This window comes from Scomber japonicus, unplaced genomic scaffold (assembly GCF_027409825.1).
Source record: "Scomber japonicus isolate fScoJap1 unplaced genomic scaffold, fScoJap1.pri scaffold_481, whole genome shotgun sequence".
NCBI classification, from domain to species: Eukaryota; Metazoa; Chordata; class Actinopteri; order Scombriformes; family Scombridae; genus Scomber; species Scomber japonicus.
Genome location: NW_026518541.1, coordinates 17501 through 29673, shown reverse-complemented (window position 1 = coordinate 29673; position 12173 = coordinate 17501). Strand labels below are relative to the sequence as shown.

Sequence of the window (12173 nt, the reverse complement as noted above, 5' to 3'; positions counted from 1 at the left end):
ATCACATCTGGGGACTAAAGGAAGTGACCTCACTCTCCACAGTTGGACCCTCTGGACACACACACACAGACACACACACACACACACACACACACAGTAATGATGTAAAAGTTCACTTTTGTATGAGGTCATCACAGTGATGTCATCAGAGAGACAGAGTTACAGCTCTTTCATACAACGGACAACACACACACACACACACACACACACACACACGAGACACACACACACACACACACACACACACACACACAACACTACAACACACACACACACACACACACACACACACAGAGAGACACACACACACACACACACACTAATAATCAATAACGGTGATAAAGCAGAAATGCTGATCAGCAACATCGTCCCACGTGACTTCATCATCTTCATCATCATCTTCATCATCTTCATCATCTTCATCATCATCTTCATCAGTCCGTCCTCTGAAGTCCACTGAGATCGTTACGTTTCCAGACAGGAAGTCAGTCTGATCGTCTAATTAACATATTTATACTGAAACTGAATATTACACCTGAACCCTTCTAAGACCCTCTAGCTAACGCTCTGCTAACGCTAACGCTCTGCTAACGCTAACGCTCTGCTAACCGCTCTGCTAACGCTCTGCTAACGCTCTGCTAACGCTAACCCTGCCACCAGGCTCTACCAGACCTCGCAGCGCCTCCCAGTGTTCATGGGCGTTCCTGCAGGACAGTTGAAGTGGCGGCTGAAGTCCGGAGAGTTGGCGAGCGTGCCGATGACGCGGTAGCGGGGGGGGCTGTGAGCGTCGGTCAGCAGGCCCTCGTGAGCGCTCTCTGGGGTCCGCACGGAGCACCACACCTGAAACACAGAGCAGGCTGATCATTGGAGAGACGTGACATCATCTAACACGACTCTTCTCTTTTAAACTCTGCTGCTTTTCTTTTTATTTGAATCTGGCTTGTACATGCAGGACTCTGGGTCTGATTCACTAAATAACGCGTGTGTGTGTGTGTGTGTTTTTCTATCCTGGTGGGGACCGCAACCTGACATATTACCAACTCTGTGGGGACCGACTCCTGGTTTCCATGGTAACGAGCATTGGAATCAATAGCAAACAGCCTACTGATAGCCTGGTCCCCACAAGGTTGGTTTTCCTGACTGTGTGTGAACCCCAGAGGTGGAACCCCCCCCAGTGGGGACCTTTTCCTGACAAAGTGTGTAAGTGTGTATATTAGCATGTTAGCCTCGTATTAGCATATTAGCTTAGCGATTAGCCCCCTGGGTTTCAATCCAACATTTGTTCAAATACTGAATATGAATTGTACTGTGGCTAACAGTGATGTCAACCGTATGCTAATAGACGTTAGCATTACGGGTCCCAACGGGGGGGGGGGGGGGGGCAACATTCAGGTTTCAGATTTATGAGAGTTTTTGATATTTCAAGTCATTTTTTTGTTCAAACAGATTTATGATGAATTTAGGAGTTAAAATTATGTCTGTAGACCCTTTAGAAAGGACCCCAGTCAGGGTCCCCACCAGGTAGTAAAACAGGTATGTGTGTGTGTGTGTATTACAGGTGATCTACTCAGCAGAGTTTAACATTGACTCTACAGCCTCGGTTATTTGGCCGGTCTGGTTTGGTAGTCACGCTGCCATCAACGGGAACAGGAAGTGGAACAGGAAGTGGAACAGGAAGTGGAACAGGAAGTGGAACAGGAACAGGAAGTGGTCCGTTAGACTCGGATCGTACCTGAGCGAATCCCACGAAGAAGAGCTGGTCGTTGGTGAGGTTGACAGCAGGAAGTGTCTTCTCCTCTCCGTTCCTCTCCACCCACGACCGATACGCCTGAAGGAGAGAACGTCACCAGACTCAAACGTGTGCTCTACAGGTTCTGGTTCTGGTTCTGGTTCTGGTTCTGACACTCACGTGGTAGGCAGCCTTCAGGCCTCCGTTGTCAGCGATGTTTTCTCCGAGCGTCTGCTTCCCGTTGACGTGCTCGGCGTTGACGGTGTAGCGGCTGTACTGCTCCGTCATGCACTCCGTCCTCAACCGAAACGCCTCCACCGACGAGTTCTGCCACCAGGGCCGCAGGTTCCCGTCCTTATCGTACTCCCGACCTGCCGGGGGGGGGGGGGGGGGGGGGACAGCTGACTCATCACATGACCCCCCCACCAAACAAGCTGACTCATCACATGACTCCCCCACCACCAAACAAGCTGACTCATCACATGACCCCCCCCCCCCACCAAACAAGCTGACTCATCACATGACTCCCCCACCAAACAAGCTGACTCATCACATGACCCCCCCACCAAACACTGACTCATCACATGACCCCCCCACCAAACACTGACTCATCACATGACCCCCCCCCACCAAATAAGCTGACTCATCACATGACCCCCCCCCCCACCAAACACTGACTCATCACATGACCCCCCCACCAAACAAGCTGACTCATCACATGACCCCCCCACCAAACACTGACTCATCACATGACCCCCCCACCAAACACTGACTCATCACATGACCCCCCCCACCAAATAAGCTGACTCATCACATGACCCCCCCCCCCACCAAACACGCTGACTCATCACATGACCCCCCACCAAACAAGCTGACTCATCACATGACCCCCCCACCAAACAAGCTGACTCATCACATGACCCCCCCCACCACCAAACAAGCTGACTCATCACATGACCCCCCCCCCCACCAAACACTGACTCATCACATGACTCCCCCCCACCAAACACTGACTCATCACATGACCCCCCCCACCAAACAAGCTGACTCATCACATGACCCCCCCCCCCACCAAACACTGACTCATCACATGACCCCCCCCCCACCAAACACTGACTCATCACATGACCCCCCACCACCAAACACTGACTCATCACATGACCCCCCCCCACCAAACAAGCTGACTCATCACATGACCCCCCCCCACCAAACACTGACTCATCACATGACCCCCCCACCAAACAAGCTGACTCATCACATGACTCCCCCCACCAAACACTGACTCATCACATGACCCCCCCACCAAACACTGACTCATCACATGACCCCCCACCAAACTCATCACCAAACACTGACTCATCACATGACCCCCCCACCAAACAAGCTGACTCATCACATGACCCCCCCACCAAACACTGACTCATCACATGACCCCCCCACCAAACAAGCTGACTCATCACATGACTCTCCCCCACCAAACACTGACTCATCACATGACTCCCCCCCACCAAACACTGACTCATCACATGACCCCCCCCACCAAACAAGCTGACTCATCACATGACCCCCCCCCACCAAACACTGACTCATCACATGACCCCCCCCCCACCAAACACTGACTCATCACATGACCCCCCACCACCAAACACTGACTCATCACATGACCCCCCCCCACCAAACAAGCTGACTCATCACATGACCCCCCCACCAAACAAGCTGACTCATCACATGACCCCCCCACCACCAAACAAGCTGACTCATCACATGACCCCCCCACCAAACAAGCTGACTCATCACATGACCCCCCCACCAAACACTGACTCATCACATGACCCCCCACCAAACACTGACTCATCACATGACCCCCCCCACCAAACAAGCTGACTCATCACATGACCCCCCCACCAAACAAGCTGACTCATCACATGACCTCACCACCAAACACTGACTCATCACATGACCCCCCCCACCAAACAAGCTGACTCATCACATGACCCCCCCACCAAACACTGACTCATCACATGACCCCCCACCAAACTCATCACCAAACACTGACTCATCACATGACCCCCCACCAAACAAGCTGACTCATCACATGACTCCCCCCCACCAAACACTGACTCATCACATGACCCCCCCCCCCCCCCCAGCAGACTCACCCTGATCATCGAAGGCGTGAGTCAGTTCATGACCCATCACGACCCCGATGCCTCCGAAGTTCAACGCTCTGAAACACAAAGTACTTCACTGTAGTACTTTTAGAGGTACTAGTACTTTACTGTAGTACAGTTAGAGGTACTAGTACTTTACTGTAGTACAGTTAGAGGTACTAGTACTTCACTGTAGTACAATTAGAGGTACTAGTACTTTACTGTAGTACAGTTAGAGGTACTAGTACTTTACTGTAGTACAGTTAGAGGTACTAGTACTTCACTGTAGTACAATTAGAGGTACTAATACTTCACTGTAGTACTGTTAGAGGTACTAGTACTTTACTGTAGTACAGTTAGAGGTACTAGTACTTTACTGTAGTACAGTTAGAGGTACTAGTACTTCACTGTAGTACAATTAGAGGTACTAATACTTCACTGTAGTACTGTTAGAGGTACTAGTACTTTACTGTAGTACTGTTAGAGGTACTAGTACTTTACTGTAGTACAGTTAGAGGTACTAGTACTTTACTGTAGTACAATTAGAGGTACTAGTACTTTACTGTAGTACAGTTAGAGGTACTAGTACTATACTGTAGTACAATTAGAGGTACTAGTACTTCACTGTAGTACAATTAGAGGTACTAGTACTTTACTGTAGTACAGTTAGAGGTACTAGTACTATACTGTAGTACAATTAGAGGTACTAGTACTTCACTGTAGTACAATTAGAGGTACTAGTACTTTACTGTAGTACAGTTAGAGGTACTAGTACTTCACTGTAGTACAGTTAGAGGTACTAGTACTTCACTGTAGTACAATTAGAGGTACTAGTACTTCACTGTAGTACAGTTAGAGGTACTAGTACTTTACTGTAGTACAGTTAGAGGTACTAGTACTATACTGTAGTACAATTAGAGGTACTAGTACTTCACTGTAGTACAATTAGAGGTACTAGTACTTTACTGTAGTACAGTTAGAGGTACTAGTACTTCACTGTAGTACAGTTAGAGGTACTAGTACTTCACTGTAGTACAATTAGAGGTACTAGTACTTTACTGTAGTACAGTTAGAGGTACTAGTACTCTACTGTAGTACAGTTAGAGGTACTAGTACTGTACTGTAGTACAGTTAGAGGTACTAGTACTTCACTGTAGTACAATTAGAGGTACTAGTACTTTACTGTAGTACAGTTAGAGGTACTAGTACTTTACTGTAGTACAGTTAGAGGTACTAGTACTATACTGTAGTACAGTTAGAGGTACTAGTACTATACTGTAGTACAATTAGAGGTACTAGTACTTCACTGTAGTACAATTAGAGGTACTAGTACTTTACTGTAGTACAGTTAGAGGTACTAGTACTATACTGTAGTACAATTAGAGGTACTAGTACTTCACTGTAGTACAATTAGAGGTACTAGTACTTTACTGTAGTACAGTTAGAGGTACTAGTACTTCACTGTAGTACAGTTAGAGGTACTAGTACTTCACTGTAGTACAATTAGAGGTACTAGTACTTTACTGTAGTACAGTTAGAGGTACTAGTACTATACTGTAGTACAATTAGAGGTACTAGTACTTTACTGTAGTACAGTTAGAGGTACTAGTACTCTACTGTAGTACAGTTAGAGGTACTAGTACTTCACTGTAGTACAATTAGAGGTACTAGTACTTTACTGTAGTACAGTTAGAGGTACTAGTACTATACTGTAGTACAATTAGAGGTACTAGTACTTCACTGTAGTACAATTAGAGGTACTAGTACTTTACTGTAGTACAGTTAGAGGTACTAGTACTTCACTGTAGTACAATTAGAGGTACTAGTACTTTACTGTAGTACAGTTAGAGGTACTAGTACTTCACTGTAGTACAGTTAGAGGTACTAGTACTATACTGTAGTACAATTAGAGGTACTAGTACTTCACTGTAGTACAATTAGAGGTACTAGTACTTTACTGTAGTACAGTTAGAGGTACTAGTACTTCACTGTAGTACAATTAGAGGTACTAGTACTTTACTGTAGTACAGTTAGAGGTACTAGTACTCTACTGTAGTACAGTTAGAGGTACTAGTACTATACTGTAGTACAGTTAGAGGTACTAGTACTTCACTGTAGTACAATTAGAGGTACTAGTACTTCACTGTAGTACAGTTAGAGGTACTAGTACAGACAGGCAGGAAGCAGACAGACAGACAGACAGGTAGCAGACAGACAGGTAGCAGACAGACAGACAGGTAGCAGACAGACAGGTAGCAGACAGACAGACAGACAGGTAGCAGACAGACAGACAGACAGGTAGCAGACAGACAGGTAGCAGACAGACAGACAGGTAGCAGACAGACAGGTAGCAGACAGACAGGTAGCAGACAGACAGGTAGCAGACAGACAGACAGGTAGCAGACAGACAGGTAGCAGACAGACAGACAGGTAGCAGACAGACAGGAAGCAGACAGACAGGTAGCAGACAGACAGGTAGCAGACAGACAGACAGACAGGTAGCAGACAGACAGGTAGCAGACAGACAGGTAGCAGACAGACAGACAGACAGGTAGCAGACAGACAGACAGACAGGTAGCAGACAGACAGGTAGCAGACAGACAGACAGACAGGTAGCAGACAGACAGACAGACAGGTAGCAGACAGACAGACAGGAAGCAGACAGACAGACAGACAGGTAGCAGACAGACAGACAGACAGGTAGCAGACAGACAGGTAGCAGACAGACAGACAGGTAGCAGACAGACAGGAAGCAGACAGACAGGCAGGTAGCAGACAGACAGGTACAGACTTGGGATGGTCGTGGGCGTAGAAAGGAGCTTGAAGGATTCCAGCAGGGAAGACGATGCCGTTCTTAGTGGGCATGTAGTACGCATTAACTGTAGGAGGAGTCATACTCCACCTGAGGAGGAGAGGAGGAGGAGGAGGAGGAGGAGAGGAGGAGAGGAGAGGAGGAGAGGAGGAGGAGGAGGAGAGGAGAGGAGGAGAGGAGAGGAGAGGAGGAGGAGGAGAGGAGGAGGAGAGGGGAGGATGAGAGGAGGAGAGGAGGAGAGGAGAGGTGGAGAGGAGGAGAGGAGGAGAGGGGAGGAGGAGAGAGGAGAGGAGGAGGGGAGGAGGAGAGGAGGAGGAGGAGAGGAGGAGAGAGGAGAGGAGGAGGGGAGGAGAAGAGAGGAGAGGAGGAGGGGAGGAGGAGAGGAGGAGAGGAGGAGGAGGAGAGGAGAGGAAGAGGAGGATCGTAAACTTTTTTCTTGCTCTGTGTGTGTGTGTGCGTTTGTCTATCCTGGTGGGGACCGCAACCTGACATATCACCAACCCTGTGGGGACCGACTCCTGGTTTCCATGGTAACGAGCATTGGAATCAATAGCAAACAGCCTCCTGATAGGCCTGGTCCCCACAGGGTTGGTTTTTCTGACTGTGTGTGTGAACCCCAGAGGTCACACACGGTACTGCAGTGTGGGGACCTTTTCCTGACAAAGTGTGTAAGTGTGTATATTAGCATGTTAGCTTCCTATTAGCATATTAGCTTAGCGTACTGTGGCTAACAGTGAGTGTGTGTGGGTGTATATATGTGTGTGTATGTGTGTGTGTGTGTATATATGTGTGTGTATATGTGTGTGTGTGTGTGTGTGTGCGTGAGTGTGTGTGTGTGTGTGTGTGTGTGTGTGTGTGTGTGTGTGTGTGTAGTTGTGTGTGTGTGTATCTTACTGGTCTTTATTAGGAGTCTTCCTCAGCTGGTCGGCCATCACTCTGGATGTGTGTGTGTGTGTGTGTGTGTGTGTGTGTGTGTATATGTGTGTGTGTGTGTGTGTGTGTGTGTGTGTGTGTGTGTGTGTGTGTGTGTAGTTGTGTGTGTGTGTGTGTGTGTAGTTGTGAGTGTGTATCTTACTGGTCTTTATTAGGAGTCTTCCTCAGCTGGTCGGCCATCACTCTGGATGAGAAGTTGTAGAAGTTCAACATGTTCTGGAAGAAGCTGTCGTCTGACACGTCGTACTGCAACACACGTACTGAGGGTCAGCTCCACCTGTCTCACTCTCCACCTGTCTCACTCTCTCAGCCTGTCTCACTCTCCGCCTGTCTCTCTCTCTCCACCTACACCTGTCTCACTCTCTCTCCACCTGTCTCACTCTCTCCATCTGTCTCACTCTCTCCACCTGTCTCACACTCTCCACCTGTCTCACTCTCTCCACCTGTCTCACTCTCCACCTGTCTCTCTCCACCTGTCTCACTCTCCACCTGTCTCCCTCTCCACCTGTCTCACTCTCTCCACCTCCACCTGTCTCTCTCCACCTCCACGTGTCTCACTCTCTCCACACGTCTCACTCTCTCCACCTGTCTCACTCCCCCATCTCTTTCTCTCCACCTGTCTCACTCTCCACCTGTCTAACTCTCTCCGCCTGTCACACTCTCCACCTGTCTAACTCTCTCCACGTGTCTCACACTCTCCAACTGTCTCTCTCTCTCCACCTGTCTCTCTCCATCTGTCTCACTCTCTCCACACGTCTCTCTCTCCATCTGTCACTCTCCACCTGTCTCACTCTCCACCTGTCTCTCTCTCCCACCCGTCTCACTCCACTTGTCTCTCTCCACCTGTCTCTCTCCACCTGTCTCTCTCCACCTGTCTCTCACTCTCCACCTGTCTAACTCTTTCCACGTGTCTCTCTCTCTCCACCTATCTCACTCTCCACCTGTCTCTCTCCACCTGTCTCTCACTCTCCACCTGTCTCACTCTCAGCCTGTCTTACTCTCTCCGCCTGTCTCTCTCTCTCCACATGTCTCACTCTCTCCACGTGTCTCACTCTCTCCACGTGTCTCACTCTCTCCATCTGTCACTCTCCACCTGTCTCACTCTCTCCGCCTGTCTCTCTCTCTCCACCTGTCTCTCTCTCCACCTGTCTCACTCTCTCCATCTGTCACTCTCCACCTGTCTCACTCTCTCCGCCTGTCTCACTCTCTCCGCCTGTCTCACTCTCTCCACCTGTCACTCTCCACCTGTATCTCTCTCTCCACCTGTCTAACTCTCTCATCTGTCTCTCTCCACCTGTCTCACTCTCTCCATCTGTCACTCTCCATCTGTCTCACTCTCTCCACCTGTCTCACTCTCCACCTGTCTCTCTCCACCTCCACCTGTCTCACTCTCTCCACCTGTCTCACTCCACGCGTCTCTCACTCTCCACCTGTCTCACTCTCTCCACATGTCTCTCTCGCTACGTGTCTCACTCTCTCCACGTGTCTCTCTCTCTCCACGTGTCTCTCTCTCTCCACCTGTCTCACTCTCTCTGTCCACCTGTCTCTCTCTCTCCACTTGTCTCTCTCTCTCCACCTGTCTCACTCTCTCCACCTGTCTCACTCTCCCACCCGTCTCACTCCCCCCCTTGTCTATCTCCACGTGTCTCTCTCTCTCGTGTCTCTCTCTCTCCACCTGTCTCACTCTCCCACCTGTCTCTCGCCACCTGTCTCTCTCTCCACGTGTCTCTCTCTGTCTATCTCCACGTGTCTATCTCCACGTGTCTCTCTCTCTCGTGTCTCTCTCTCTCCACCTGTCTCACTCTCCCACCTGTCTCTCGCCACCTGTCTCTCTCTCCACGTGTCTCTCTCTGTCCACCTGTCTCACTCTCCCACCTGTCTCTCTCCACGTGTCTCTCTCTCTCCACCTGTCTCACTCTCCCACATGTCTTTTTTTTTTTTAAAGTATATTTTTTGGGCTTTTTTGCCTTTAATGTTCAGGACAGTGTAGAGAGACAGGAAACAGGTGGCAGAGAGAGGGGGAATGACACGCAGGATAAGACCGCTCGGATCGGGATTCGAACCGGGGTCACCTGCAACGAGGACTATAGCCTCAACACATGGGGCGGGTGCTCTACCCGCTGAGCTATGCTCAACCCCCTCTCCCACATGTCTGTTGATGAATGATTGACAGCTGTCACTCACCCCGTCATAAACGTCGTCCAGGTCTTTGGAGTCCAGGATGAATTCTGGGAAACCGATCATATCGTAGATGGCATCAGCCTGAAACACAGAGACTGATCAGACCACCTGTCTGTCTCTTTACCTGTCTGTCTCTCTACCTGTCTGTCTCATTGCCTGTCTATCTGTCACTATCTGTCTCTTTACCCGTCTGTCTGTCACTTTACCTGTCTGTCTGTCTCTTTACCTGTCTGTCTCTTTACCTGTCTGTCTCTTTACCTGTCTATCTGTCTCTGTCTGTCTCTTTACCTGTCTGTCTGTCCCTTTACCTGTCTGTCTGTCTGTCTCTGTCTGTCTCTTTACCTGTCTGTCTGTCTGTCTCTTTACCTGTCTGTCTGTCTCTGTCTGTCTCTGTCTGTCTCTGTCTGTCTGTCTCTGTGTGTCTCTTTACCTGTCTATCTGTCTCTGTCTGTCTCTTTACCTGTCTGTCTGTCACTGCCTGTCTCTTTACCTGTCTGTCTCTTTACCTGTCTGTCTGTCTGTTTACCTGTCTGTCTCTTTACCTGTCTGTCTGTCTCTGTCTGTCTCTTTACCTGTCTGTCTGTCCCTTTACCTGTCTGTCTGTCTCTGTCTGTCTCTTTACCTGTCTGTCTGTCCCTTTACCTGTCTGTCTGTCTCTGTCTGTCTCTTTACCTGTCTGTCTGTCTCTGTCTGTCTCTTTACCTGTCTGTCTGTCTCTTTACCTGTCTGTCTGTCTCTTTACCTGTCTGTCCGTCTCTGTCTGTCTGTCTGTCGCTGTCTGTCTGTCTCTTTATCTGTCTGCCTGTCTGTCTCTCTGTCTGTCTCTCTCTGCCTCTCTCTCTGCCTGTCTGTCTGCCTGTCTGTCTGTCTCTTTACCTGTCTGTCTGTCTCTTTACCTGTCTGTCTGTCTGTCTGTCTGTCTCTGTCTGTCTGTCTGCCTGTCTCTCTGCCTCTCTCTCTGCCTGTCTGTCTGCCTGTCTGTCTCTCTACCTTGTCTTTAGCAGCTTGTCTCGTCTGGTCGTCCATCCAGCTCAGTCGGTCCAGAGCTTCTTTAAACGCTGAACGAATCCCGTTGATCATCTCCTCGGCCTGAGAGAGAGACAGGTTAAGAGAGAGACAGTTATAGAGAGAGACAGGTAAAGAGAGAGAGACAGTTATAGAGAGAGACAGGTAGAGAGAGACAGGTAAAGAGAGAGAGACAGGTAGAGAGAGACAGGTAAAGAGAGAGAAACAGGTAGAGAGTGAGAGACAGGTAGAGAGAGACAGGTAAAGAGAGAGAGACAGGTAGAGAGAGACAGGTAAAGAGAGAGAGACAGGTAAAGAGAGAGAGACAGTTATAGAGAGAGACAGTTATAGAGAGAGACAGGTAGAGAGAGAGACAGGTAAAGAGAGACAGGTAAAGAGAGAGAGACAGGTAGAGAGAGAGAGACAGGTAGAGAGAGAGACAGTTATAGAGAGAGACAGGTAAAGAGAGAGAGACAGGTAAAGAGAGAGACAGGTAGAGAGAGAGACAGGTAAAGAGAGAGAGACAGTTATAGAGAGAGACAGTTATAGAGAGAGACAGGTAGAGAGAGAGACAGGTAAAGAGAGAGAAACAGGTAGAGAGAGAGAGACAGTTATAGAGAGAGACAGACATAGAGAGAGACAGGTAGAGAGAGAGAGACAGGTAGAGAGAGAGACAGGTAAAGACAGACAGGTAAAGAGAGAGAGACAGGTAGAGAGAGAGAGACAGGTAAAGAGAGAGAGACAGTTATAGAGAGAGACAGTTATAGAGAGAGACAGTTATAGAGAGAGACAGGTAGAGAGAGAGACAGGTAGAGAGAGAGACAGTTACAGAGAGACAGGTAAAGAGAGAGAGACAGGTACAGAGAGACAGGTAAAGAGAGAGAGACAGGTAGAGAGAGAGACAGGTAGAGAGAGAGACAGTTATAGAGAAAGAAAGGTAAAGAGAGAGAGACAGGTAGAGAGAGAGACAGTTATAGAGAGAGACAGGTAAAGAGAGAGAGACAGGTACAGAGAGACAGGTAAAGAGAGAGAGACAGTTATAGAGAGAGACAGGTAAAGAGAGAGACAGGTAAAGAGAGAGAGACAGGTGATCCTGATCATCACCTGCAGTGATATAAAAGTCAGACTTACGATCTCTTTGCTGTGTTTATCAAACGTAGCTTTAACGAAGAGCGCTCCCAGAGCGAAGCCCAGCGTGTCGTCAGTGTTCCCGATACACGTCTGCCAGCGTGGAGTACAGGACTGCAACACACGACCAGTTACAACCAGTTAGAACCAGTTACAACCAGTTAGAACCAGTTACAACCAGTTAGAACCAGTTACAACCAGTTACAACCAGTTAGAACCAGTTACAGCCAGTTAG

General features: G+C 48.8%; 1 protein-coding gene across 1 annotated transcript in view; it reads right to left on the bottom strand.

Moving 5' to 3' along the window:
• Window positions 1-216: 216 nt before the first annotated feature.
• The window catches only part of ece2b (endothelin converting enzyme 2b), a 26728-nt gene continuing 14771 nt past the window's right edge, over window positions 217-12173 (bottom strand). The window contains exons 10-20 of the mRNA XM_053314888.1: window positions 11942-12052; window positions 10796-10894; window positions 9809-9886; window positions 7767-7870; window positions 6671-6781; window positions 3889-3956; window positions 1910-2100; window positions 1733-1828; window positions 650-840; window positions 301-616; window positions 217-257 (exon numbers count right to left, since the gene is read on the bottom strand). Of these exons, the coding sequence (XP_053170863.1) occupies window positions 664-840; window positions 1733-1828; window positions 1910-2100; window positions 3889-3956; window positions 6671-6781; window positions 7767-7870; window positions 9809-9886; window positions 10796-10894; window positions 11942-12052 (1035 nt within the window). The 3' untranslated portion in view covers window positions 217-257; window positions 301-616; window positions 650-663. The remainder of the gene's footprint in view (window positions 258-300; window positions 617-649; window positions 841-1732; window positions 1829-1909; window positions 2101-3888; window positions 3957-6670; window positions 6782-7766; window positions 7871-9808; window positions 9887-10795; window positions 10895-11941; window positions 12053-12173) is intronic.